This window comes from Megascapheus bottae, chromosome 6 (genome assembly GCF_031878675.1).
Source record: "Megascapheus bottae isolate mThoBot1 chromosome 6, mThoBot2.hap1, whole genome shotgun sequence".
Classification (NCBI taxonomy): domain Eukaryota; kingdom Metazoa; phylum Chordata; class Mammalia; order Rodentia; family Geomyidae; genus Megascapheus; species Megascapheus bottae.
Window position 1 is genome coordinate 28197371 of NC_143514.1, and position 27176 is coordinate 28224546.

The 27176-nt window shown below is 33.9% G+C and overlaps 1 protein-coding gene across 5 annotated transcripts in view; it reads right to left on the reverse strand.

Moving 5' to 3' along the window:
• Adgrl2 (adhesion G protein-coupled receptor L2) overlaps nt 1–27176 on the reverse strand; it is a 184415-nt gene that overhangs the window by 138767 nt on the left and 18472 nt on the right. For all 5 annotated transcript variants that reach the window (XM_090334540.1, XM_090334542.1, XM_090334541.1 and 2 more), the window contains exon 2: nt 9319–9491. In XM_090334540.1, coding sequence (XP_090190666.1) covers nt 9319–9391 — 73 coding nt within the window. In that variant the 5' untranslated portion in view covers nt 9392–9491. The remainder of the gene's footprint in view (nt 1–9318; nt 9492–27176) is intronic.

The window sequence follows — 27176 nt, forward strand, 5'->3', positions numbered from 1 at the left end:
CAGATACCCAATTAGACATTATACAGTGCTAATACATCGTACAGTATTAATGTTGTGAAAATTACCACTGGACTTTGAAATTATTATTAGGATGATAACAATCAAACAATGAACTTTTCCTAAAATCAGTTAAGGCAAGCAAATGTACACTTTTGCCTTCATTACAGGATTACAAAATGTTGCTTTCAGTAATAAAGCTGTATTAAGATGTTAATAAAAGTAATCTATGAACAATAGAATGAAAGTAGGACAGATCAATGGGGAATCCAGGAAAATACTGGAGAGCCTAAAGGGTCAGGCTTCACTGGCACTAGGGGATCTTTCAAAGCAACTCATCAGATAAAAGGTCAATACAAAGCACATAAAACAGGATTAGGCATGTAACAAAATATAAAAATGTTCAGCCAAGTTTCAAGGTAGCTTGGTTCCTTTTTTCATATAGGGAGTTATAAGACTGAAATACTGTTATTTCTATAGTTCATTGGAGCTTTGGGGATTGGGAACAGACCTTGATTATGAATCATGGAAATTATCACTATAAAAAAATCAATTTTTTCAGGCAAAGTATTTTAGTGACCAAAATGTCTGATACAAAATGTCCTGCCGCTACTCAGGATCTTCATGTCATCTGGGAGCTTATTAAACAAACAGGCTACCAAGGCACCACTTTCTGAAAAAAGATCTATAAAATCAAGTGATTTACAAACAGGTTAAATTTTGAAGGACAATATCCTGTAAGCTTATAATGTAAGATTTTTCTTAATCTAGCATGACTTCCACTTAATTTTTTCCCTCTTATGTACATTTCTTCCAGAATCTGAATTCTTATATACACAGCCTTTCTAGTCCTTACTCTAACTCCTTCTACCAAGACACAATTTCACCAATCTCACTTCAAGCAAACCAAAGAGAAAATTACCTTTAACAAAACTGCTTCCCTGCTTCAATTTACTTGCATTGTTTGTCTCCTTTGTTGTACTAAGCAGTATCACCCTTTAGAAGTGGAAACCCAATAGAAATTCTGTACCATCTCCAAGGGTAAGCCCTCGTCATCCTTAATATTAAAATTCTGAGTCTTCATTATTCCACTATCTCAAGCTATTAAGGCTTAAAACATGACTTTAATATTGTTTATTGCGACCTGTTTAAGATTTTAGTAGTTGGGTCCAAAATCATTTCAGATGTCAGAATTCCTGATTTGAGAATTTTTGTACACATTCAAAAACAACAACAACAACTGCATGTCAGTCAGCAATCCAAAGTTTTAGATTTCAGAGTAAATGGATTTTTAGATTAGAAATGCTTACTCTATACAGCAAAAATGAAACTTGAGCAGTAAGAAAAGGAAAACTAATGGTTAATGCACATAACACATCAGTTAGATACACTCAAAGGACACAAGCAAACCCTGTGAAGCACTCTATAAATATGCAACAAGTCTTAGAAGTTACTTGCATCAGTTTTTTTTAACAGTAAAACCCAGCAAAGGATTAAATTCTGAATCCCCTCTATTTTGCCCCCAAAGAAATTCCTATTTATTGATATTCTAGGATTCATGGCAAACAACTTTACATTTACTATCTTTCACAGTCAAATTAGTATTAAGGTATGTTGTCTATCATTTACTTTAAGTAGTTTTGTCCCAACTTCTTCTACTTTGTCACAGTGTGATTCATAGGAATTGGTTTATTATAATTAAGTGACTGAAGAACTTCCTCTCATTAATGAACCTTCAGTGTGATGATAGCACTGCTTAAAAAACAGAAGTGATAAAGCTCTTGCTTAATGTCAGTATTAATTCTAAATCCACATTGAAGTCATACAAGTGAATGTTTAACTGATACAAATGTGAGATTCTTAATCTGCAATTAGTGTTACATTGTAAATTCTCATTTTAAAGCTTTAAACACACACACACACAGATTGCCAGACAAACTCAAATACATTTTCCTAATAAAAACAATGATTATTATAATCAATGAACTACAGTAATGTAACCAGAAAAATTAGTGAAAAAAATAATTTACATAAAAGTTACAACTACAAAAAAGGTCAACAAAAATCACTATCAGCACCTATATCACGAGCTTGATTTACAAAAACACCTTTTCACATGCTCATGTGTCAGGTTTAAAAAAAACTCTAAATTATCTCTGGTTAAGTATGTAAGAATGAAAATTTCCAATACAGGAACTCAACGTAAACATTCATATAACTCTTCATAAAAGCCAATTTGAGGGTATGACACTGTTCAAAAAGAAACGTACTCATTACCTGACTTATCTAACTATAACCTCTATGTGCATTACATCTCAGATACAATTATCAGAATCTTAGAATTCTAGACTCAGGAAAGTAACAGCATGTAGAAGAAGAAATTCACATGTGCCTGTTTATTTTCCTCACGCTTAAAGGAAAAGAGAAGCAGCATGAACTAGCAGAAGTGGAATAATTTATTCATGTACCCATATAAATTATAAGGAAACCATTATAATCCATGATCTAAATATGATGACATGATGATCATCATAATGTTTAATCATATAGAGTGTTTAATGTGAAGAGTACGGAGAATTAAAGTTTATTGTTATATGTAATTTGTTTTATCATATAATATCAAATCCATAGTGGAGAAAATTTTTTTCTAAAAAGGCAATATGGCATGCATGGTATTATGAAAGTCAAAGCATTATGAACTTTCTTCACAAACATGTCACATTCAAAATCAGAATAAAAGAAATGGCATTTTTAAAAATAAGCCCTCAAAGCAAGAATTATGGCAGGCATAAAAGCCAAACTCCTGAGAGTCCTGTGCCGATAAGGGAAGATTAAAATTATTGGTTTTGCTTCTCAGATACAGAATTCTCTTCTCAGCTTTACATTTTCAGCCAAGAGATCCCACCGCTGACTCTGAGATTCACTTCTGTCAAGCTGACAAAAGAAGTTCAGGAACAGGGTTGAAAGATGTCATGAGATTACTCACTAATCCACAGTGATGTCTAATACATGTAGCCTGCATGGCTGTCATATGTCATTCTCTGTCATGTGAAGGAAGTGAGGAGGAAACTGGGTAAAGCAAGGTACCAGGCATATGCTTCAGTAGTGACAATGATGTTTCCTTCCAACACTTCCTTAGTACTACAGCAAATGAATCCATCTCTCAAGGCACCCAGATTCTACCTTTATCCTCTAATATGCCTGATTCCTTAAATTGTTTTATGCTACCACAACAACCTACTACATAAAGAGAAATTAATAATGTATAAACTAAAGCAAAATCTCCATCAAAATGGAAACTAACTTTAATGAGCAATTAGGTCTGCAAAATTAAGATCCTTTTAATGATACCTCTAATACAATACGAATACACTGATCGCTTTACATTTACAAAAACTGTGACAAATGCTTAAGATTTGTGATAAAGGCTAACTGTATTTCAGTATTTTAAAAACGCTAATAATCTCATAATTTGAAAAACTTATTTCGGAATGCTGATTTATGAAATATTTGGTGCAATCTTTACTGCCACAAAACAGGGCCTTGTGAAATCCAAACAGCCAAAGACTGTAACATGACTGAGATCTATACTAACTGATGTTACACACTTATCAGCAACACTTCTTTACTTATAGTATTTCCTAAGGCTAAATAAAACCTTATGAGGAAAAGAAATAAAAGAAGATGCATAGAAAGTGGGAAGAAAACAAAAACAATCAACTACTTGAATTTAATCTCGTTATAAAACATGGCATATTTTGACTCCAAATGCTAACATATAAAAATGATCAAATTATAATCCAAAGTGACTTTTATGTATCCTATTACACTTCTTTTAATTTTTGGAAATCTGGGTCACATTTATAACAAATTTACCTTCATTTTGAATCTCACTAGTAAAACTTGATGGCATTTGGTTTTAACACATACACACACAGAACAGGAATCAACATCATACATTTTCTAAGTGGCCCTAAATTCGTATGTTTTCTTTTGTTGTTGTTTTCACTTTCTTTCTAAGACAGATTGTTGATATGTCTAGGCTGAACACTCAATGTCCTTCTGCCTCAGCTTTCCAAATGCATTGATTACAGGCATACATCACCAAAGCTTAGCAAATTTACACTCTTAAAACCAAATTAGATCACTACCTATAGAGAGAAGGCTGCGGCAATCAAATTACATTAAACTCATAAAACCTAATAATAAAGAATATTTAAAGAGTTGTAAAGCAATATTGTTATATTTCCTGAATAGTAAATTCACACTGGTCTATACTGAAAATATAAATAAAATCATTAAAAAACAAATGGCATTGTTCTGAATGGATGTTCATTTACATAATTTGTAAGTTTATAAAATAAGATTACATTTGCTATGCATCGAGCAGAGATACTCAATTCCCATTAATTTAATGGGAGTTCTGACTCCCATTAAGTTTAATAGGAGTCATAGAGCCAAATCCCCATGTACCTTCCTGAAAATTTACCTCCTATTCTTCAACTAATCAAATATACAGCAATGAACAAAAGTAGTCAATTTTGCTAGACTGAAAAACTTAAAGCCGCTACCATAAGTCAATTCAGCACTATTATAAAAATAACCATCTAAGTTATACCCAACAAGCAAAACAAAACAAAACAAAAACCTCCAGGATATTGCAATGCAGAGACAAATAAAAACAGAAGTTTAGAAGTATTTATCACTAATGGAAAATTTATTGCATTTGCAAGGTGATGTGACTATCTTGATTTTCCTTTTTCTCAACAGTGTCAAGCATTTTTTTTTAAGTTTCTTTTTTAAAGCTAAAAATTATACCCAAACTCTGACCAAAACCAAAGGAATAAAAAAGAAATCTGAGAACACAGAAACACTCATTTCAAGAAAGCAAATGGGTACTAACTTCTAAATCACAGGGACTCAAACCATAATTTTTTTTTCAAGAATACTTTTCCAGAAAGTTTCATTTATGGCTTAGGCTACTTGCTCAGTAATAGAGGAGTTCCCTATCATGCTTGAGACCTGGCACTTAGCATCTGTTAACAGAGCTGTTTGCTGTCCTCTCCCCTGCCATTAACATGCAGTTTAGGTAATGAATATAGATTAAAGCAATTGCTTTAAAAAATAATAAAAGGCACTTAAATATATCAGTAAACAACATAAAGTCTGCCATTATATAGCCAACATAGGTATTACTATATATCTATCTACACAATACATATTTTCTTATGTGTAAATAAAAGATTTTAAAAAAAAGTACAGTACTGTGAATAACCAGAATATTTTTAAAGTTTAAACACGGAGTATAGTCATTAATTCTTCCCTCAAATTCAGACCATTCTGAAGGAGGTATTTTTCCAATCTACATTTAACCTTTGAATCTGCTTTTTTTATACCAGATACTGAAAATACTTTACAAACACATATTGTGTTTTAACATGAGAACATTAATTCAAAAGTTACTAGAAAATGTGCTCAGAGAATTTAACTGCACGTTAAAAACTGGCAACATATTATTTCTACCACTGTGTTCTTAAATGTTCTTGGTTTGTATAAAATATGTAAAGCCATACTGGAATATCTGGCATTTAGATTAAGCATAATGTTTATCTTAGAAATAAGTATAAGCAACAATGTAATTTGAGTTAATTGACTAAAATTTAATTTATGAGATCTAGTTACATACCCATTGCATAAAAAGTTCAAACTGAAATCCATATTATTGTCTTTGCTGAAGAACCACTATTATTTGTAACTTGTCACTTGAGCAAGCCTTCATATGTCTGACTTAAGCTTGCCAGGGCTCCATTATATACCATGATTTAATCCTCAAGGACACAAAGATTCAATTTACTTGCCTACTTACTGATACATGATTCCACAGTGGGTTATTATGCTTATAAAAATTGGCCAAAATAATCAAAGCACAAGAGGTTCTCAACAGAACTGACTTGTCAAGGGCTTAAGGTTAGCTCTCCGGGAATAAAATCAATTCTAAGTAAAATTTACAAAACATTTGTAAGATCTGGTGTTCACACAATCAATGTTTACTTGGAAATTTCAAAAAATACACAGGAGGAAAGATTTCAAGAAAAAAAAATGTAACAATGTTCCTAATTTGCAAAATATTCATCTAGAAAGAGAAAATTATAAAGAGAATTACAAATTACAAATAGAAGAGGAAATTATAAAAATTAAATCTTCGTAAAGTTAATTTTCTGTCAGGATGTTTAAAATGATTACTAATTTTCTCTAATATGCACAAGAGAGTTTGGGGAATATAGCTCAAAGGTAGAATATTGCCCTAATATGCACAAAGCTGTAAAAATGAAAACAGAAAATACACAAGAAATATTACATATTTGCAAGGCTTGCCTAAGTACAGATTGTATTCTTTGCAAATTTGGAAATATACCACTCAAAGGTACAGACGCAAAATAAATTCAAAATAAGATGTAGCCCTTCCTACTACTGAAATGGAAACAAAACCCTAAAAAGGCAAGCAAAGAGCATAGCTATTTTAGTATTTTCTTTAAACCTCAAATCAGTTGATATTAAAAAGTAGAATAAGTCCTGAAATTATACAACTAAGTATCCCCTGACAAACACTTTTCAGTTTGTGGCAGTCCTCACCTGGGCCTGATCCTCTCCAGTTATTTATCTGTTACTTGGCCTCCATAAGTGTCTGAGGTCATAACCCCAGCATACGAACACCAGCTCCTCAAATAAGAACTGTGCTTCATACATTTTGGAATCCCAATCACCTAACTCAATTTAGTCATTCAATAAATATGGGGTTGAAAATATAGAAAAAAATTCATCTGAGTTTACAGGCAACGGTCTAGAAACTAGCACATACACAAGTACACATACATACACACACACACACACACACACACGCATGCACGCACGCATGCACATGACACTCATTTCTTAAGATTTTAAAAGCTAACGTTCATGAAAGGGCTCAGAAGAAACTTCATAGCTGAAGAATTACATTTCTATCTTGTTTTCTATACCTCTCACACCTAACTTTGATTGGTTTTCTCAACAGGTGTTCACAGACCATTATCTGCTTTCCAGCAATAAAGGGCTATCATGTCATGCAAAACTTTTCTAAGACAAACTCATGTGATGCTGGATCAATGTTCTAACAGTGTACACTGGCTGTGTATACTCTCACAACTAGCAGTGTGAGTTCATTCCAGGTTCTCTTTTACCTGTAGGAGGGAATTCCTTCAAAAGCAACACCCCCTGGCCTGAGGTGCCAAAAATGAAATTTCGCTTAACAGCAGATATGAATCCTGACCTAATAGGTGACACTAGAAATAAAACTGCAGTATCTCATGGAAAAGCTACTGACTGCTAGCTCCCCACTGAGTTAAAGTACTGTGCCAACAAAATGGTTTCTATCTTGATTGGAATTTTTTTATTATTGGACTAATGAGCCATTGGTCCACACCTGGAATCTTTTTTAAATGTATAAAAACATTCACATCTAACAGCAGGAACTCAGATAGCTTTATCCCCAAAAACCAGATGCAAAATTATAGACCATACATATGATTTTCATAATAATTCAAGCCTGAGATTCATATTGTTAAACTCAGATTCTGCTTGTTTATCATTACAATATGATTCATTCAGACATTATTTTTAGGTTTGATATATCTTCATTTCTAAAGCAAAGAATAAAATCACTTGGAAATAAAATATGAACCCATTTGTAAACTTCAAGTGACTTGAATCTATGTAAACCTTCTATACTTTCTGGCTATAAAAGATATGAATATTTGTATTGTTATTTAAATTATATTATTAAATTTTAATAATGTAGTGAATGAAGGAGACTGGGAAAATGGAAAGAATATGACTAAAGCTAACTTTAAGAAAAATGAATAAAATACTATAGGCAAAACTAAGATGCCTAATATTCTGAAACTTATTACAAAGAATAAAAAAGGCTTCTACTAGTCAAAGTATGCTTTTTTTCTCCCTACCTCTCATTTTGTTAATAGGTTTACATAAGATTACTTAACAGTACACATAAATGTTAAAATTGTAAAACAGTTTGAATACTATTTCACCGGTACTAAAAAAAAAAAAACATTACATTTTACATTAGTTTCCCAGAAAATTGATATTCTTCACAGATTTTAGAAGTTAATATATTTTATGCCAATAACTACCACTATGAGCTCGCTATAAAATCCACACATCTTACTGCCATATTTAACTTCTGTATTAAACCAACTTTAAAAAGCCCTTAAATGAATGGTATTTTCACGTGAATAATATTTAAGATTATGGAAAGAGGCAACAATAAATCTATACAATAATTAAGGAATGATAGTTATTTCATTAAGCACCACCAAGTGTATGTGTTTCTTACAAAAGCATGATTAAGGCAGTGTTGAAAATCATACTATTTCTAAATTTTAATATTTAGGGACTAGAAGTATTTCTCACTGATAAAGATCTTACCTAGCCAATGGAAGCCCAGAGTTTAGTCTCCAACACAATATGCAAAGTAACAGTGGGTGAGAAAAGCTGTTACCCCATAACAGCATATTTACTATATTTCTACAAATTTCTACACAGTATATGTCTGTGTATATAAAGACCTAAAAGGTAGGGGCCAGGAGTTTGGCCTAGTGGTTAAAGTGCTTGCCTAGCATGCATGAAGACCCGAGTTCGATTCCTTGGCACCACATACATAGAAAAAAAAAAAAAAAAAAAAGCTGGAAGTGGTGCTGAGGCTCAAGTGGTACAGCTCTAGCCTTGAGAAAGTCCAAGGACAGTGCTCAGGCCCTGAGCTCAAACGCAGGACTGGCAAAAAAAAAAAAAAAAAAAAAAAAAAGGTATTTGTTAATAATGCAAAGAAATATAAAAATAGGAGTTTTTAAAAGACATAAAATTTATGTTTTACAAATGGAGTGCAGAAATATGAGAGACGTTAGCATGAAAGAGACCTTAGTAAGATCATAAAAATTATTTTCCTATTTTTTTCTGAAATGTCATCAAAATTTAAAATACATAAATTAATATTTCATTTAGTTCTCTTCAATTTATTTATAACTATATTTTATAAAAGTATATTATATAGGTTATATACATAATATATTATAAAGGTAAGCAAAATTTTAAAGTCACCTGTGTAGTACTTTCTACACCATATAGCAATATAATGAAATAATTCAACCCCCTAAAAAATCAGCACCTATTTTTAAATTAATAATACTCTAGCCACTTACACATAAATAAAATTGTATCTTTTGATTTCTCCTGGATTTAAAAAAGACAATTTAAACTGCATCTTACCTTCTGAATTTGGTAAGAAGCTGATTATAATGATAAACCACAGACTTCGCATTCTGCAACCAGAAGACACCATTATTGATCTCTTTAAATATTTTCTTTGTATTCCTTAATGAATCTAGTTATAAATGTCCAGCTTCATCGAACCCAGCAGTCTGCATCATTGATCCTCATATCTGGAAAAAACAAACAAATTCATCATTTACTTTATAGTCCTTCTATGTCACAGAAAATGCAAAATTAGCAAGTCTCTATCCTCTCTTTTCTTTAAGTTTAAAATATATTTTGATTCTAGCTCCAATATGGAAGCTTCTCCTATACAATGAATATTTGTCTTATAATCTAATCACATAGCCCAAAATGCAATGGAGGGTAATCATGACATGGAAATTGCAAGAGTGATATATTTCTAAATGAAGTTCTCTTAAAAGACCAGGAAAGCTTAGAAAGTCATCTCAAAGCAATGCATTTGGGCTAGGAGTTTGGCCTACTGGTAGAGTGGCTTGCCTAGCATGCACAAATATCCCAGGTTCAATTCCTCGGTACCAAATACATAGAAAAAAGCCAGAAGTAATGCTGTGTCTCACGTAGTAGAGCTCTAGCTTTTGAGAAAACCCAAGGACAGTGCTCAGGCCATGAGAGCAAGTCCCAGGACTGGAATGAATGAATGAATGAATGAATGAATAAATAAATAAATAAATAAATGAAATGCATTTGGCTCTCCTGACATATATCTGTCCCTGTCAAAGCAGTAGTTACTGTACACACTACCTCTAAACAAAATGTTATAAACATGTATACATTCTTTGCTATCTAATGGTGGCAACAGCAATATTATCTACTACTCAATCTACTATGTTTATCAAGTTCCCTTGCAAGATGTTACACATATAATGAGTTCATTTTTCAAACAACTGCCTATAGCTTTTGGAATATAGGTGTTATTTTTTAATAAAATGTAGGAACTTCTAGAGATCTCATTTTTCTAAGCATTACATATCAAATTGTTGATTGTCCCAATACTAATGACTCTATTACTCATGGAAGGTGCACTCTGATTAAGTGGCATTTCTAAGATTTTCGATTTCTTGTAATATACTCATTTTCTTTAAAGTATGTATAATTTTAAGATCAAATCTTCATCCATAAAAGTCCACTAAACCCAAAATGAAAACCCATAGATCATGATACTTTATCTTGCAAAACAACTGGAACAAGGACTGAGAAAGATAACAATCCCAGCTTTATTCTAATGCTGACTAGCCTGAAAGGTTCGGTTCTCCAAAACAGGAAAATGTAACAATAACTTCAGGTCTGTGAGTTAATCAAGGTATTCTCAGATCCTAGGATAACATGAAATTAGGTCATCTGCTGGGTTCTGTTCAAGTGCACCACTTCTTTCTATCGTTGTATGGAGTCATAAGGTAAACATCAGTCTTATTACAAAATGAAGGCTGTTCCTAATTTGCCTAACCTCCTAATCTAGCCTCTAAGTAAAAAACAAAACAAAAAGTTTTCCTTTAAAGAGACACCTTACTGTTTCTTCCTACTTGCATTTGTTTTCTTCAAAGGAATAAGGGTGCCAAGTTTAATCAACACAGCTTTAACAAGCCGCAAGTAAGAATTTTCTGAAGGAGGGCAGTGAAGCTACCACTGTCTGTCCCATTCTGAGGTTATCTGTGTGGTTCTAATAAGACCTATTCTTAATCATTTAGAGGCCACTACTAAAACATAATTTAAAAACTCAAACGTAACTGTGAGTTCCCTTTTATATTATCCAAAATGTTGTGTTTACCTTATGTCTGGTGCATCACATGGGATTCCCTTAGGAGTTCACTATGATGTGGCTTTATGGACAAGCAAGTTCTAACTAATTTGGAACGTTCATTATACTATAAGGACATTACTATGACTTACAAACATACCAGAAGGTGTGCTAGTTGACCATAGCATGACACGTCTAAGGAGTTTACCATATTAAAGTCCTAACTATAAAAACTGCACCCCTATGAGCCCTTCCATGAGCCAACATCAGCCAATGTTTAGCACTCTCTGTAAACATTTTAAAAATATTAAGGGATCACAGTTGTATACTTTGCAGTTCTGGGAATGTAAGTCCAAAAGAACAAGACAATAACAAAAGAAAAAGCAACATGTTTCCTATTTTGAATACCAAAAAACAGAGACAGAGGATGGATCAAAAGTTAATCTGAGGAACCAAACTCTGGTAGCTCAGGTCTATAATCCTAACTTCTCAGAAGGCTGAAAATGTAAGCATCATAGTCCAAAGCCAGACTAAGTAGTTTATCTCCGATAAACTCCTCAGAAAAAAGTACAAGTGGTAGAGTTATAGCCTTGAACAAAATAAGCACAAGTACAGTGCTCGGGCCCTTATTTCAAGCCCCAACACAGACAATAAATATAATTTAAAAATAAATAAATATTAACCAGATTGAGATATGACACACCTTCCATGTGCACTGACTGGTTCATTCTACTTATGTTTACAGAGTTTCCACACCTTAGTCAAAAGACAACATAAAAGAAGCCTGCATGTCATAGTGCTGTGGTAAAGTTCCTATCTTTTTTTTTGCCAGTCCTGGGCTTGAGCTCAGGGCCTGAGCACTGTCCTTGGACTTTCTCAAGGCTAGAGCACTACCACTTGAGCCTCAGCACCACTTCTGGCTTTTTTCTATGTATGTGGTACCGAGGAATCTAACTTGGGTCTTCATGCATGCTAGGCAAGCACTTTAACCACTAGGCCAAACTCTCGGCCCTAAAGTTCCTATCTTAAAAACTGAAAGTCATTCCCATCAACACAGACAGATCAATGACTAATAGCCTATCGCATTCCAAAGGCTACTCACAGAGTGATTTCTAACATGCTACATTTTGTTTAATTATCTGTTTAAGCAAATAGAATAATCTTGATATGTGGGAGGGAGACATGCATTAATTGCTACAAGCAAAACTGAGTTACACCAGGTTTGGTGTAACATGCTTGTAAATAGAAGCAGGAAGATGGTAAGTTTTAGGCTAGCCTAGATCACATTGTAAATTTTCAGACTAGCCTGAGCTACAGTAAGAATTCTGACTCAGGGGAGGGAAATATGTCAGCCTCTGCACTGCTCCATATTTAAATATCAACATTTGACTATCCAAGTTTTACTTGTTATGGGCACCTCATCTCAATGAGCTAATACATACAGGCAGCTTGCCCACATGCACAACTCCTAAATGCATTTCTAGTTTCTTAAAGCAATCCAAGATTAGTCTTTGGTCACTGGCTATTGAAAGAATTCTTGTTTGTGGGAAGAAAGAAAAGGAAGAAATCAGGAACTTGATGTCTGCCTTGTAGGAAATAGCTGCCAAGATAGGAAAACCTCTGTTACGGAGAGGAAAAGGAGGAGGAAACCACACAACCAAGAACTCTCTCGTGGTCTTTGGCTAGGATAGAACACTCTATGAACAGATTCTATACACTAAAATTCAGTATATTCTTAAGATTTAAGAATGTGAAATAGTTTATGAAGTAGTATTCTCCACTTAACTATGATATTTAGTAGAAATGATTATTTCTGACAAAGAGAAACAGATTCGGAATATATATATATATATATATATATATATATATATATATATAATCGCAGCTTTTTTTTTTTCTTTTTTGGCCAGTCTTGGGCTTGGGCTCAGGGTCTGAGTGAGCACTGTCCTTGGACTTTCTCAAGGCAAGAGCTCCACCACTTGAACCTCAGCATCACTTCCGGCTTTTTTCTATATATGTGGTACCGAGGAATAGAACCCAGGTATTCATGCATGCTAGGCAAGCATTCTACCACTAGGCCAAACTCCAGGCCCCAACCGTGGCTTCTTTTATGCAAATAAAGCTTAAGTTCATCTCCCTGTGCAAAGAGTTAAAAGAGAATCAAATTTATTTTTCTCTTTCTACAACCTATAACTAAACACATTCAAAGCAAATAAAATTATTTCCAGAAGTTCAAACTTGAAGTGCAATTTTGAAAACTATGTCAAAAGATTTTACTGCTAGGATGCAAATTTAAAACAACCCTTCATTGAACAAATGTTAATGAAAACCAAAATACTTAGCAAACCACAATCAGCTAAGCAAGAATGAATAAATAATCATATATGGTGAAACTAATCCCCAAAAAGCATTGCTCCTAAACCATGTTTGAGTCATGGATACAAGCACAGATGTAGGTAACAGTTTTCCATCAAGCTCTACTACTATCTGCAAAATGAAGCTCAGTAAGAGTATTCCACAAAACCAGCCTTAGTAATGCACACTTGTAATCCCAGCATTTGGGAGAATGAGACTGAGGGGAGCCTGAACTATATAGTGACCCTAAAATTAAAAGGGGGAAAATGATTAACTACATATGACCCTAAATCAAAGGGGGAAAAATATTTTCTCCCAAAACCAAAGCAAACAACAAAATTAGAAATGGTTATTAGATTTCCTTTCAACTAACTGATCCTCATAAGCAATGAGAAATATCTAAATACAACTTTTTTCCTAATAATATTATAGAAGTTGCTAAGAAATGAAGAATGGAATTTCCTTAGTAAAAACTGAAACTGTGCCATTTCTACTCAAACTAATGATGATTATAATCTTCAAAAACCTAGGCTATGTCTAATAATATACAACCCCTACTACGTATGCTTTTTTATCCTTTAAATAAGAGTCAAACAATTTCATTCTAATCTTGTTTCTATAAACCACAAGCCATTTGTCTACCTACCAAACCTCTGCCATGTTTTTCTGTTTTGTTTTGTTTTGTTTTGTTTTTAGATCTAAGTATCCTATTCCGCTGTCATATAAAAGTCAATTAGTGCATTGTGACTATAAAACCTTCTAAAGCTAAACAGTCACTTCCAGGAATATACTTCAGCACTGTTTATATCCCAACAGCCCTCAATACTTTATACATTTCTTACCACATACAGTCGGCTGCAGTCTTCAGACAAAACCTGCTTATATTTATTAGCGGCAATAAATACCCTGTGCCTTAAACTGTCAGCAAAATTATTTAAAAGGAAAATGCCACAAATCAGTTCATTTTCAGTTATATATTTATGTTACATTACCAGGAAATGACATATCAACTGGTGATGTGACATTCATTTGGCAAATATAGAAAAAGTAGGAGAAGTGGCACTATTCACATCTTTACAATATAAATGAAGAAAGCAGGAAAAACTAAGCACCGTTTGCTGATAAGCATCAAAGAAATAAGCAGAATGTAACATTAATTATTATTAATTAGAGGAAAAAAATTCTTGACTGTATTAACTATGGTGGAAAAACTATCAAGAGCTACGTCATTACAAAAATTCCTATATTTATCTTTATTTCTGAATTCTTCTCATGGACCGGTATAGTGCCCAAGGAGCATGAAGAGAACAGGGAGAAAATAAACCTATCTAAGCATGAGACCTACCAAATCATCCATCCTTGTTATTACGCACTAATGCTGTATAAAATGAAACATTAATGCTCTCAGTAAGCCTAAAATTTTATTCATTAAATGTATGTCAGGTCTAAATGAAAACTAAGGACAGCTTTGCAAGAAAATCTTTCTGATCTTATTTGCACTGCCAAATTATAATCATTATAGAATAGAATTTACTAGCAAAAAATTAAGGCTGCTTGTCTATATTTTACCAATTCAAACACAAACAAAAATGATACAGCCTCCCCTCTAACCCATGCAAAAGCTTAGAAAATAAAAATTAAATGACATTCTAGTATCAATTTAGCTAAAGCTTACAGTGTCCACATTTTCAGAACTATTTCATGCTTGATCCTTACAAGCTAGCATTTCCCCATCTTGTTAACATCAGAGGAAAAAAAAAAACAAAAAACATGAAAACCACTGGGAGTTTTCCTTCAGTAAATCGGCTAAGAAAACCCTGACTACTGATAATCAGAAAGGCTTTCGTAGCTCTAGACATTCCTTCTAGATTCCAGTTTATTTCCTTTACTTCCCAAGGACAGCATTAGGAATAGTGCTGGCAAGGCTGATAAATTCTTCCACCCACGTGGCCAACCCTTAGTCGCTACTAGCTCCATCTTACTTCTACAAACACTGGTACCAAGACACTGGTATCAAGTCTAGAGTACTTCAATTAAAGTACTTAAGATAAAGTCCCCTTAATAGTCATAAGTGGTCTTACCCTTTACTGGAATTTCCTCACAGTGAAAGAATATATTCTCCTATGAGAGGATTTAAAGGAGCTGAAAGTTCAGGAATGCTCCCAGCAAATTACCTCTGCTATATGCTGTAATCTAGGAGTCATGCTGAGCATGCAAAAAAGGCTTGTAGCTGGACACTGGGGGCACAGTCAGGGCAGTCTGCCATTCTCTTCATTAAAATCCATCCAGTGCAATAAAAACAGATAACTGTCATTTTTAAACCAATGCAGGTGATGTCTTAAGATTGCACACACACTCACAACTGAAGTTTCAAACAAAGAACATAGAAAGTAGTTACATGCCCATGTCAAAATACTGTCTTACCCAATACAAAACTTAACAACTTCTTCAACTTTCAGTCTAAAAAAAAAAATCTGATCAATAGCATTTGTATTTATTGTTGAAAAAAAATAAAACACATTTCAAAGGTAGAAACTAAGGTTCCTTCCCCCAATTGGGTATAAATGAAAAGTTATTTTCAAATGGCAGTTCTCTTTAACATTTTTTTTTTAGTTCTCTAACTTTAACAGAGCCTGCTCTTTCCTCTTAACTGTAATAAAATGAGAATTATCACACTATTTTTGGAGTTACATTTTGGGTACTAAAAGAAACATTTCTGTGTGCCTATTGTCTGTAAAATATTACATTAGACAGTGATCTTTAAAAACCATATCATTATTCCTCATAAAGACGCAAGGTCAATATTATAAAAGTTAGAAGATGAAGCTCATTAATTTGACTCAAATTATTTAGCATTCTAACCAGAGATTCTAACCAGAATCAACTAGAAAGCCAGGTTTTCCTAATCATTCACGGAAATATTCATAAACAACAAATATTGATTGCCTATCTATTATTTCCTGTGTACTATAGAATAAAAGAGGTAATATTACTCACTCTCAGCTCACACTATTACTGACACTAACTCAAAAATAACTTCTCTGAATAGAAAGCTTTATTTGCCTAGCAGAAAATTAGGTTTCAACAGTTAAAGCTAAATTAGATTGACAAGTAGTTTATTATTATTTAATGTAATTTTTAAAACAACCCTGAGAAATGTGATATATATATCCTCTATCTTACCTGAAAAAAGCAAGCTTAATCTGCTCAAGGACAATGTATATTTAAATGCCCAGCTAGGAAATGAGCCCATGTTCCAAAACCACCATTGTCACTAAGCAGATCAGATAAACTTATTTGTATGGTAATCTTTTCCTTTAAAAAAAAATGGGAATACAACAGTCATTTTGGGATTACAAAAGAGATGAGATACCCAAAGAATAATGAGTTGATTTACAAAATGTTTACATGAGCAAAACTAACAACCCTTAGGTAATGATAGCTTCATATTAGTTTTTAGTATTTCCAGTTGAGCTACCTTAATTTTACTCATTTATATTGCTATTTAAAGATCTTATAATTACATATTATAAATTAACAAATTATTCTAGACTGATAAATCTTATCAACCAAACTACCTGAAAGGTAGTTGCTCAAAGTTTGAAAAAGGAACATAAATATTTCCTCCTATATAACTGGTATTATATATTCAATGGTCATGGAAATGTTTTAATGTTAATATCTATGAGACTATCAACTAACAATTAGGCAAATATAAAAGAAAAATATCCAATGTAGCTTGTAAAATGAAATCTATGCTTGGCTCACTGAATCCTTTGTTCATAAATCATTGTTACTAGCCATTCCCCAAATCAATATTCAAATTCCCTCTTGATCTATATATACAACCACTAAATGAAATAATAATGACCAGAGATTTGTTATATATTAGATCACCAATATCTCTCCAAGTTTCTTAGAAGTAATGAAGTAATTTGAGTAAAATATATACAATAAGCTTAGAAATAAAAAGAACATACACCCCAGATGCTTAGGAAAAAAAAAACTGTAAAGTACAGGCACATTGCCTGTGTGTATGCCAATTCAAGTCAATGAACAGGTACCTAGTAAGTATCTCCTAAGTATTTTTTTATACTGGATGCTCAAACCAGTTCTATTTTTCACCTTAAATTAACAATTCACCCTGCTTAGGTTCGAAAGGGATCATATGAAAGCATCAAGATATGGCTGTCTTTTAAGAAAAATAGTAAGAAAATACCACTTCAGAAATATTTAGTAAATCCTAATTACAACACTCCCAGTAACTCAATGGGAACAATGGTGTTTCATACAGTAAGAGTAAAACAGGAGTATAAGAACAGTTTTCAGATCTGTATTTCCTTGTGATGTGTAACTAACTAGATCAAACAACATTGCCTTAATGAGTTCAAGACTAAGATCAAAACTCACTTTACCTAACTGATGACATTCAAGACACATAGCAAACAACCTAGTCTCAATTTCAGCAAGTATTACAGAGGTAGTAACAGAATATAAATATACTTTTTTATCTCTGTCCTAAGTATACAATACTGATTCTACCATAAATAATCTAAGCAGAAAGAATGTGGGGGTTTCTGTGGTGTGCTTACACAATATCTCCTCTTTTATAAAACAATGCCACACATATGACTGAATTCATTTTTACAGCTACATCTAAATGAAAAGCTAGTTCAGAGAAACTTTTATTTTTACTACTCACAGGTAATTTATTCTATTGGCAGCCATATCATAGTAACCTGAGTTCTTAGTTCCCATATGCTACACTCCTATTTGATCTGGGAACTACAGATGATCAAAAATCAAGATTATATCAGTGACTTCAAGAAAGAACATGTTCCTGAGTCTTCATTTGGGTTAATCCCCCATTAAGCTATTATGCTACACACCATTCATAACCATGTTTATGAGTGAAACTCAAGACAACAGGACTTTATTATATTGTAGAGAAAAAAACATGCAGATAGTTAAGTATATTACCAATAAAAATAATATTTAAAGTCTGGATAAATGTAAAGAACAAAACATTTGTGAAGCCGTTAGGTTGATTTGTAGGTGCTGCATGTGATGACAAGGTAAGACGAGAAAAGTGTTCATGAGCATGACAATTAAAAATAAATAACAAACTGAGTCACTGTGAATGGTGGGGAAATATGGAAAACTTTAAAAGAGAAACAATTTTTTTAATTGGGATAATGTATAGAGGGGTTAGAGTTACATTTGTCAAATATAGTAGGTGCATTACTTCTCACACATTGATACCCCTTCTCAGGTTTTTGTCCCCGTTTCCTTCCCCCCCCACCCCCCCAATCATCTTGTTTTCCCCCCTTCCCTGTCCTATTTCAAGTAAACAAGTAAACACATATACAATATACCAGGTAATAAAGTCAAATACAGTAACAATATGAGATTAACCATAACAACAATTTTTGTCATTAAAAATTAAAGCAAGCCGGGTGTGGTGGCTCATGCCTGTAATCCTAGCTACTCAGGAGGCTGAGATCTGAGGACTGCGGTTCAAAGCCAGCCCAGGCATGAAAGTCTGTGAGACTTTTTATCTTCAATTAACCATCAGTGGCACTGAGGTTCAAAGGAGTAAGGCGGTAGCTGAAGAGCTCAGGGACAACAGCCAGGCTCTGGGGTAGGGCTGTAGCTTTGAGCTGATGAGTTCAGGGACAGTGCCTATGCCCAGGCCCCATCACCACAGACAAAAATAAATAAATAAATAAATGAAATGTGTATATATATATATATATATATATATATATATATATTAAAGCATTAAGTCTCACGTGCATCTCAACTATTTAATTACAGTGCTGGGGAAGTCCTGCAATTTTAAGAAATTTTATAACCTCTACTAAGCTTTCAATACCTAAGTATAACAAAACAATAATGTTTGATACAAAGATATGTTATAAAAAGCTGATAAAGGGACCGGGAGTTTGGCCTAGTGGTTAAAGTGCTTGCCTAGCATGCATGAAGACCCAGGTTCGATTCCTCGGTACCACATACATAGAAAAAAGCCAGAAGTGGCGCTGAGGCTCAAGTGGTAGAGCTCTAGCCTTGAGAAAGTCCAAGGACAGTGCTCAGGCCCTGAGCTCAAGCCCAGGACTGGCAAAAAAAAAGCTGATAAAAACAATCTAAAAAATGAAATTACTTGTCAGTTTCTCTTTTGATAAATAATATGCTATTTATAAGGTTTTGGGGTTTTTGTTATTGTTGTTTGTTTTTTGTTTTTTGCCAGTCCTCAGCTTGAGCTCAGGCCTGAGCACTGTCCCTAGACTTTCTCAAGGCTCTACCACTTGAGCCACAGCACCACTTCTGGCATTTTTTTCTATGTATGTGGTACCAAGGAATTGAACCCGGGTCTTCGTGCATGCTAGGCAAGCACTCTACCACTAGGCCAAACTCCCAGCCCTATTTGTAATGTTTTTCAATGTTGTAATTCATAAAACTTTGAAGGAAAATAAAAATACTACCTATTTTTTCTACTCCACATACAATGAAAAATAGAAACCAGGCTTGGTGGGCACCTGCCTTCCATCAAATAATTCAAGGCAGAGCTACCTAAGGCTACATAATATCCCCTCTCCAAAAACCATACTAGAAGGCAAAGAAACCACTTAAAAATAACAACTACAACAATAAGTAACAATTTTCCAAATCATTTAAAGGTAACAAAATATATCCACTAATACAATAGGTATCAGAGCAGGATCAAAAAAATATTTTCTATAAAGAACTAGAGAGAAACTGCGTGCCAGTGGCTCACACCTGTAATCCTAGCTACCTAGAAAGCTGACATCTGAGGGTCACAATTAACAGCCAACCCAATCAAGAAGTTCCATGAGGCCCTTATCTCCAAATAATCATAGGAAAACCAGAAGTGGTGCTGTGGCTGAGCACTAGCCTTGAGTGAAAACATTCAGGGGCAGTACCCAGGCCCTAAGTTCAAGTCCCATAACCAGAGGGGAGGAACTGGGCAGTAAAGATGCAAACACTTCTGGCTTCTAGGGATCTCATAGTCACTGTCACAATTACACAACTGTACACTAAGTTCAACAATGCATAAGCAACGCTAATATAAACAGACATATTACCAAGGCAAGTGGGTAAGGCCCAAATCAAGCAGGGAAGAACTACCAAGGTCTACTGCTTGAAGAACCTAATTGAAATATTAGTGTAAAGGTAAATTAATAATACTTGAAAGGAAAATATAATATTCTATTATACCAACAAAACAAGTTAATGATTTCAATAAATATAAAACAGCATATATACAGCTTGGCAGTATTTAGGGAGAAAATCCAGAAAACAGTGAGAAGGATATTTCTACATTAACTTGTCTTTTTCCACTGTTGGACATGATAAAGTACTATACCAATTCAAACAGTAACTAATACGAGACTAAAAAGTAATGAGGTTTGGACAAGACAGCTTAGGTATACTACTGTTCATATTCAGACTTCAAATAGCTGTTGGTTTAAGGGCCTTCAAACTCATCAAATTTCTGTTTATGTGGCTACTAACTCATAAGAAATACTGGATATAGGGCCAGGAGTTTGGCCTAGTGGTTAAAGTGTTTGCCTAGCATACATGAAGACTTGGGTTCGATTCCTTGGTACCACGTATAGAAAAAAGCCAGAAGTGGTGCTGAGACTCAAGTGGTAGAGCTCTAGCCTTGAGAAAGTCCAAGGACAGTGCTCAGGCCCTGAGCTCAAGCCCAGGACTGGCAAAAAAAAAAAAAAAAAAATACTGGATATATCCCAATTCCACATGTGAATAACAGGAAATTGCTAAATTCTAATTTGATGGCTTTATTCTCTACAGCTAAAAATCCTACAAGCCAAAGAATTCATCTTTTCCCAAATAACTATAAAGTTACAATAAACATACATCTTTAAAAGAAATGTACTTTTAGAGCTACCCAATTCCCTATAAGCAGATTCCTCTTAATCAAAACAGTTAACTATTCTTACTATTCTGTAAATCTAATGTTTCTTAAAATTTGACAAACTGCAATATACTATTCAGAAGAATAGATCTTACACTACAATTAATAGGTATCATATGAACATAAATGAAGGCTAAACTTTTCTGTCAATACATATAAGACAAAAGAGTAGAGGGGTTACAAACTTTTAATAGGAACGTTATACTATGGTAGCAATAATCTAGGTGTTTTACTGGTAGTGAAGTAGATTACTGCAAATGAAATTTTAAAATGTCCTTTCCATTTTACAGATAACACAAAATGACTTTTTTCATGTCTCAAGCGATAAGGATAACTTTGCCACACATTTAAATGGTGCCTTCACCCTTCCCACCCTTGCTCATGAATTAATAATTCAGTGACATTAATACAAGATAAATGATAAAAAGGTTAAGGCGCACGGGCCAACTATACACACATACTTCCTTTAGCACAGTTAATACTTCTCTGCCAATTATAGCTAAAACTTTTTTTTAACAGTTTTCAATAGCATTTTTACAATCTAAGTAGCAGCTTATGCACACACAATTTCACACAATTCAGTCCTAATAAATCTCCTGCTGGTACCAAACAATCGTTCTAAGGGATTAAAGCACAACATCTGTTAACATTAATAATGTTTTATATACTCATGTATTAAAGAAGCCTCTACACCGTTATTAATCTCATGAAAAACCTTCTAGCCTAATATACTGATTTAGCATGAATTAACATATATCCATCCTTCCACGCTAACTTCCAATAACAAAGCAATGCATTGATGTGAGAAAAGGGAAAAATGTCATATTTACAATGAAATAAGAGATTTCCTCAGGACCTAGTTTACTAAATGTAAATGGATATACATACTCAACAAATGAATTTAGCCAATCTCTAATAGTTTTTAAGCCAAAAAAAATTCTCTGTAACATGGTCATCTTAATTTTGCATAAAATAAACCGCAATGAATACAAAAGGTACCTCATTGAGTGTTAGCCACTCATCACACAGTCAGTCTTACTGTGAAAGACTTGAATGCCCTTCTCACTTCTTTCAGTCTGCCTGCCTTCGCCTCCTATGAAAATCTCATGATTTCTTTTTCACTTCTATCCAGCCTGCCAACTTCCACTAGATTAATCTTCCTAATTTCACTCTGAGGCATTAAAATGTGTAAAACTGGAACCAATCCTACAAATTGTTTCATAAGAAAAAGAAAACACTTGGAAATGGCAGCTTGACAAAGGAAGATTTCAGAACTATAGGTTTTTTACTTTTATTTTTCCATAATTAAACATAGTATTACACTCTAAGTTAGCACAACTTATCTATTTTTTTAACAATAGGAAAACTGTAACGGGAGGTAATCATAAGGAAATGCATGTGAAGATGATTTGGCAGAAGGGAAGGGATGATAACAACAACAACAACAACAGCAGCAGCAGCAACAAACCCAGTAAAAAGCAAAAGTGGAAATAAGGGCCGGGAGTTTGACCTAGTGGTAGCGTGCTTGCCTAGCATGCACGAAGACCTGGGTACGATTCCTCAGTACCACATACATAGAAAAAAGCCAGAAATGGTGCTGAGGCTCAAGTGGTAGAGCTCTAGCCTTGAGAAAGTCCAAGGACAGTGCTCAGGCCCTGAGCTCAAGCCCAGGACTGGCAAAAAAAAAAAAAAAAAGTGGAAATAAGATCAAATCAACCCAACTTCAAAAATAGGGCACCAGCATCAGAAAATAAATAATCCAATAGTCTGCTTGTCCTATTTATACTCAATAACTTTGAATATACTTCTCAAACTGACTTCCACATTCAAAGGGCTTTTTACATTTCACCTAAAAATTGCATAGACACTTGATACTGTTTAAAAATCATCATAAAACCAAGCAGGCTGCTTCACACTGAAAATTCTGCTACTTCTGAAGACTTGATGGCCATTTTGTGTCATTTCTATGATATATTCAAGTCAGCTTTCAAATTGCTTTTTCAATATCTTTTGCAAAAATTTTCAGTATTTCATCTTTTTCAACATGGTTCTCTTTAAATCACGCCAAAAAAGAGTTTTCTGGGATGCATTCTTTGTTCAAGAAATTGGGACTGGTTCTAGAAGCAAAATAATGATGCAAAGTTACAAATACAAAAGAATTGCATGTATTGTACAAATTATTTCAGAGTACAGGTGTGAGTTCAGTGATGATTATAGACGATCGAATTTGCTCATAGCTTTTATAATCTAATTTTGATGAGCACTATAATATCTGTGATTAATAAACAGAATGTACAATACAGAACCCAATCGTCAGGAAAAATACCATAATTTTAAATGAAATTCATTTGTTTTCACATATCTGCATAAGGCTATTCCTTATTTCCTGGGTTTCTAGCAATACTATCGTAATTCAATGTTAGTTCTCCAGCTATAAAGGCTTACCTTCACCTCTGTCATTTTCTTGGCACATTTAAGTTCTTATCTGCCATGTGTCACCAAGCCAAAGTATTCCTTTTCCAAAAAGTCCAGGTCTATCATTTAACTGGTTCCAGTTGATTCCTTAGCTAACCTTCCAATAAACACTATGGGAAAGTGCAATTTTCCTCTGGAGTATAATGTCCTCACCCTTATCAAAAAGTATCTGAAGCATCATTTTCAGAAGATGATGCACTAACTCAAAACAGAATTCATGGCTTTCAATCTCTTAGGTCAAGCAGTGCCAGCTACCCTTCATAATGTTTGGCAATGAGCTAGCTTATAATAAACATTTTTGACAGGAAAAAGCTATGAAAGAAGGAGAAAGCATAGTGGAATAAATGGGAACCCTGGTTTTAAAAAATGTACATGAGAAGTAGTGTGAATAAAGAAAAAAAAAACCTCAGTAGACTTCAGGAACTCAGTTCAAACAGGAACAGTTTTTAAAACTGGCAACAAATGTGTGTATGCACATTGACACACACACACACACACACACACACACACACACACACACACACACACACACACACACCCCTGTGTCAGTCCTGAGGCTTGAATTCAGGGCCTGAGTATGTCCCCTAGTCTTTCCTAATTAAACCTGGCACTCTACCACTTAAATTACAGGTACTTTTGGGGCTTTTTTATGCATAATGGGTGATAAGAATCATAACAAACTTTCCTGCCTGGGCTAGGTTCTAACCACGATTCTCATATCTCAGCCTTCTGAGAAGCTAGGATAGGTATGAGTTACCTGCACTGGAATTTTAAAACAGGTAACAAATCTTTCAGATCTCCTAATGGAGGAATTTTTGTCAATGATGCTTTTCTAAGCAGAATGACTTTTTAATTTAAAAGGCAAAATGAGTTATTAAAAAGATTAAGTTATCATTATTTGCCACAAAATATCATTTTCATAATTTATACAAGTAAAACCCCTCAAGGAAGAATCTTAAAGGCACCAGGCTTCTTCATTGTAGTATCTGAGGAAGCAGAAAGGTTCAAAATTAGAAAAACCAAAAACCTACAAGTCAAAACTCCAGCAGAATAACCCTTTGATGAATTTTTTTTAATTTACTTAGAACTGTAACATTATCAATTTTAAAAATTATGAAATTATATAAAGCTATTTACATTTAAATAAACCTAACAGATGTTGTTCTAAGTCGAAACAGGATTGTGTAAATGAGCATATTATAACTTTTCCTGCAAAAACTTCAGAAAAAGTAGACTTCCTCATGTACACACTCTTCTGGAAATATCTCAACAGAAGACAATACTGATCCTATCAGTAAAGTAATTTAATCATGAAATATCTTTGAGTGGAGAACAGTGTGTGTAGAATGTATTTTTTTTTTTCATCTCCATTCAGTACATAAAACTGAAGGCTTGTGTGTGTAGATTAGAAGCGCATGTGCCTGCCATGCATGGCCCTGGGGTTTAAGCCCTTGCAGCACACACAAAAACATTTTGAACACGTACCCCAACACACACACACACACACACACACACACACACACACACACAGATTTTCATCAGACTTTCAAAACAAAGAGTGGACAATTAAATCATCTCTTTTTCATGGTTGTTGAGACAGTCGGCAATCCAGCTCAAATATCTACTTAAGGGTTATCTAACCTCTCTATAAAAGTCCAGTAAATTCAGCACTAGGAATTAAGCTTTAGCCTGTGTAATTACAGCATTAGATATCAGCTATAATGAACTCAGCACTGTAGATTATTTCTTTTTTGTATTTGTGCTTCAAAATGGCTGCTGAAAAAAAAAATCACAATTACTTTTAAATCCTATACTCATTCCTAATTGTAAAACCAGCATTTTCAACTTAATTATTTAAAACAGGTAAATTAAACAATCCAGCAATAAATCTAAACAATGTATTTAGAAAAGTGATCTAGGATGTTAAGTATGAAATTCAACTTTAATTATTACACTGTGAACGGTGTTACGTGAACATCTGTCCTTATTTGGTAGGATGTACTTCTCACAAAACAGCGAACTGTTCCAACATTTCACTAAACTAAAATCCTGAAATCTTACAACATCAGTGTACAAATTTAGATTTTAATAATACTTCAAAACAAACCATGGTTATTATTCAGTTTCACATAATGCAATCTACTGTGATTGCATGAACACAATAAGATTTCAATCAGATTTTAGTTGAAGACTTGTTGTTAGGCAGGAAGACAGACGGACAGACGGACAGACAGACAGACACATACACATACACACACACACACACACACACACACACACTACTATTTCACAACTAAGAGATAAGATAATCTATCTTTGATGTATAATTACCCACTAAAGGAAACAAAAGTGCGCTGTCAAGAATCGATCCTTGCATACCAGAAAATAACTGATGCTAAAAATTTGGGCCACCTCTGCTAGAAGTTTATGTAAAAAAATAATAAATGCTATTGTTTTACAGGTTGCTAAGTGACGAGATGATTCCACAGTCTGACAACAGTTTACCCATTCATGGATCGTTTCAAATACTGTGAATGTTTTCTTTAAATATATTCAGTTGATAAACATTAAAATATCATTTTAAGGATTTCTATTATATTTTTGTAGTTTTCTTAACCCACTAAATAAACAAAATCACACCACAGTATCAAGATCTTTGTTTACTGAACCTCCCTTCATTTCATGCTCATTACCTTATGTCTTCAGCATGACTGATCCCTTCAGAAAAAAGAAGCAAGCCATCATCATTCCAGGACACAGTTCTGACAAGCTTCCTCCCCTCAGTTCCTTTTAAACTGTTAAGAGGAAGGAGGATCCTGAAGTTTGGAATGATTTGGGGGCAGGGATTCTGGAGCTGTGATTTTAGGTCACAAGAGAAGAACTACAAGATAGAATGCCATTTGCATACTCTCTGTAAGGTAACTTTGTCCGGCATCAAATTACAAAAGTAAAACAAGGAAAATCTAGTCATCCCTTCTTAATTTTTCACTGCATTGTAAATGTCTAGGTAAATGGTACTCATATTTTCAGATAGACACCAGCCAACACTTCTGTTTTCAATCAGTCATTCATTTTGACTAAGTCCAGTTAAGTCGACCACTGATGTATCATCTATGTAAAGTGACAAGAGTAGAAAAATCCCTTAAGAAAAAATCTTGAGCAGAATTGAGAAATTCAGGAAAAGAGCCTTTCCCAAACAAAAGTGACAAAAATTAAAAATCTGAAAAGTGACAATGTGCACCAGATTCAATGACTTCAACAATATAGTAAGCATTTCTGAGAGCTCTCCATGTAATGGGGAGTTCTAGT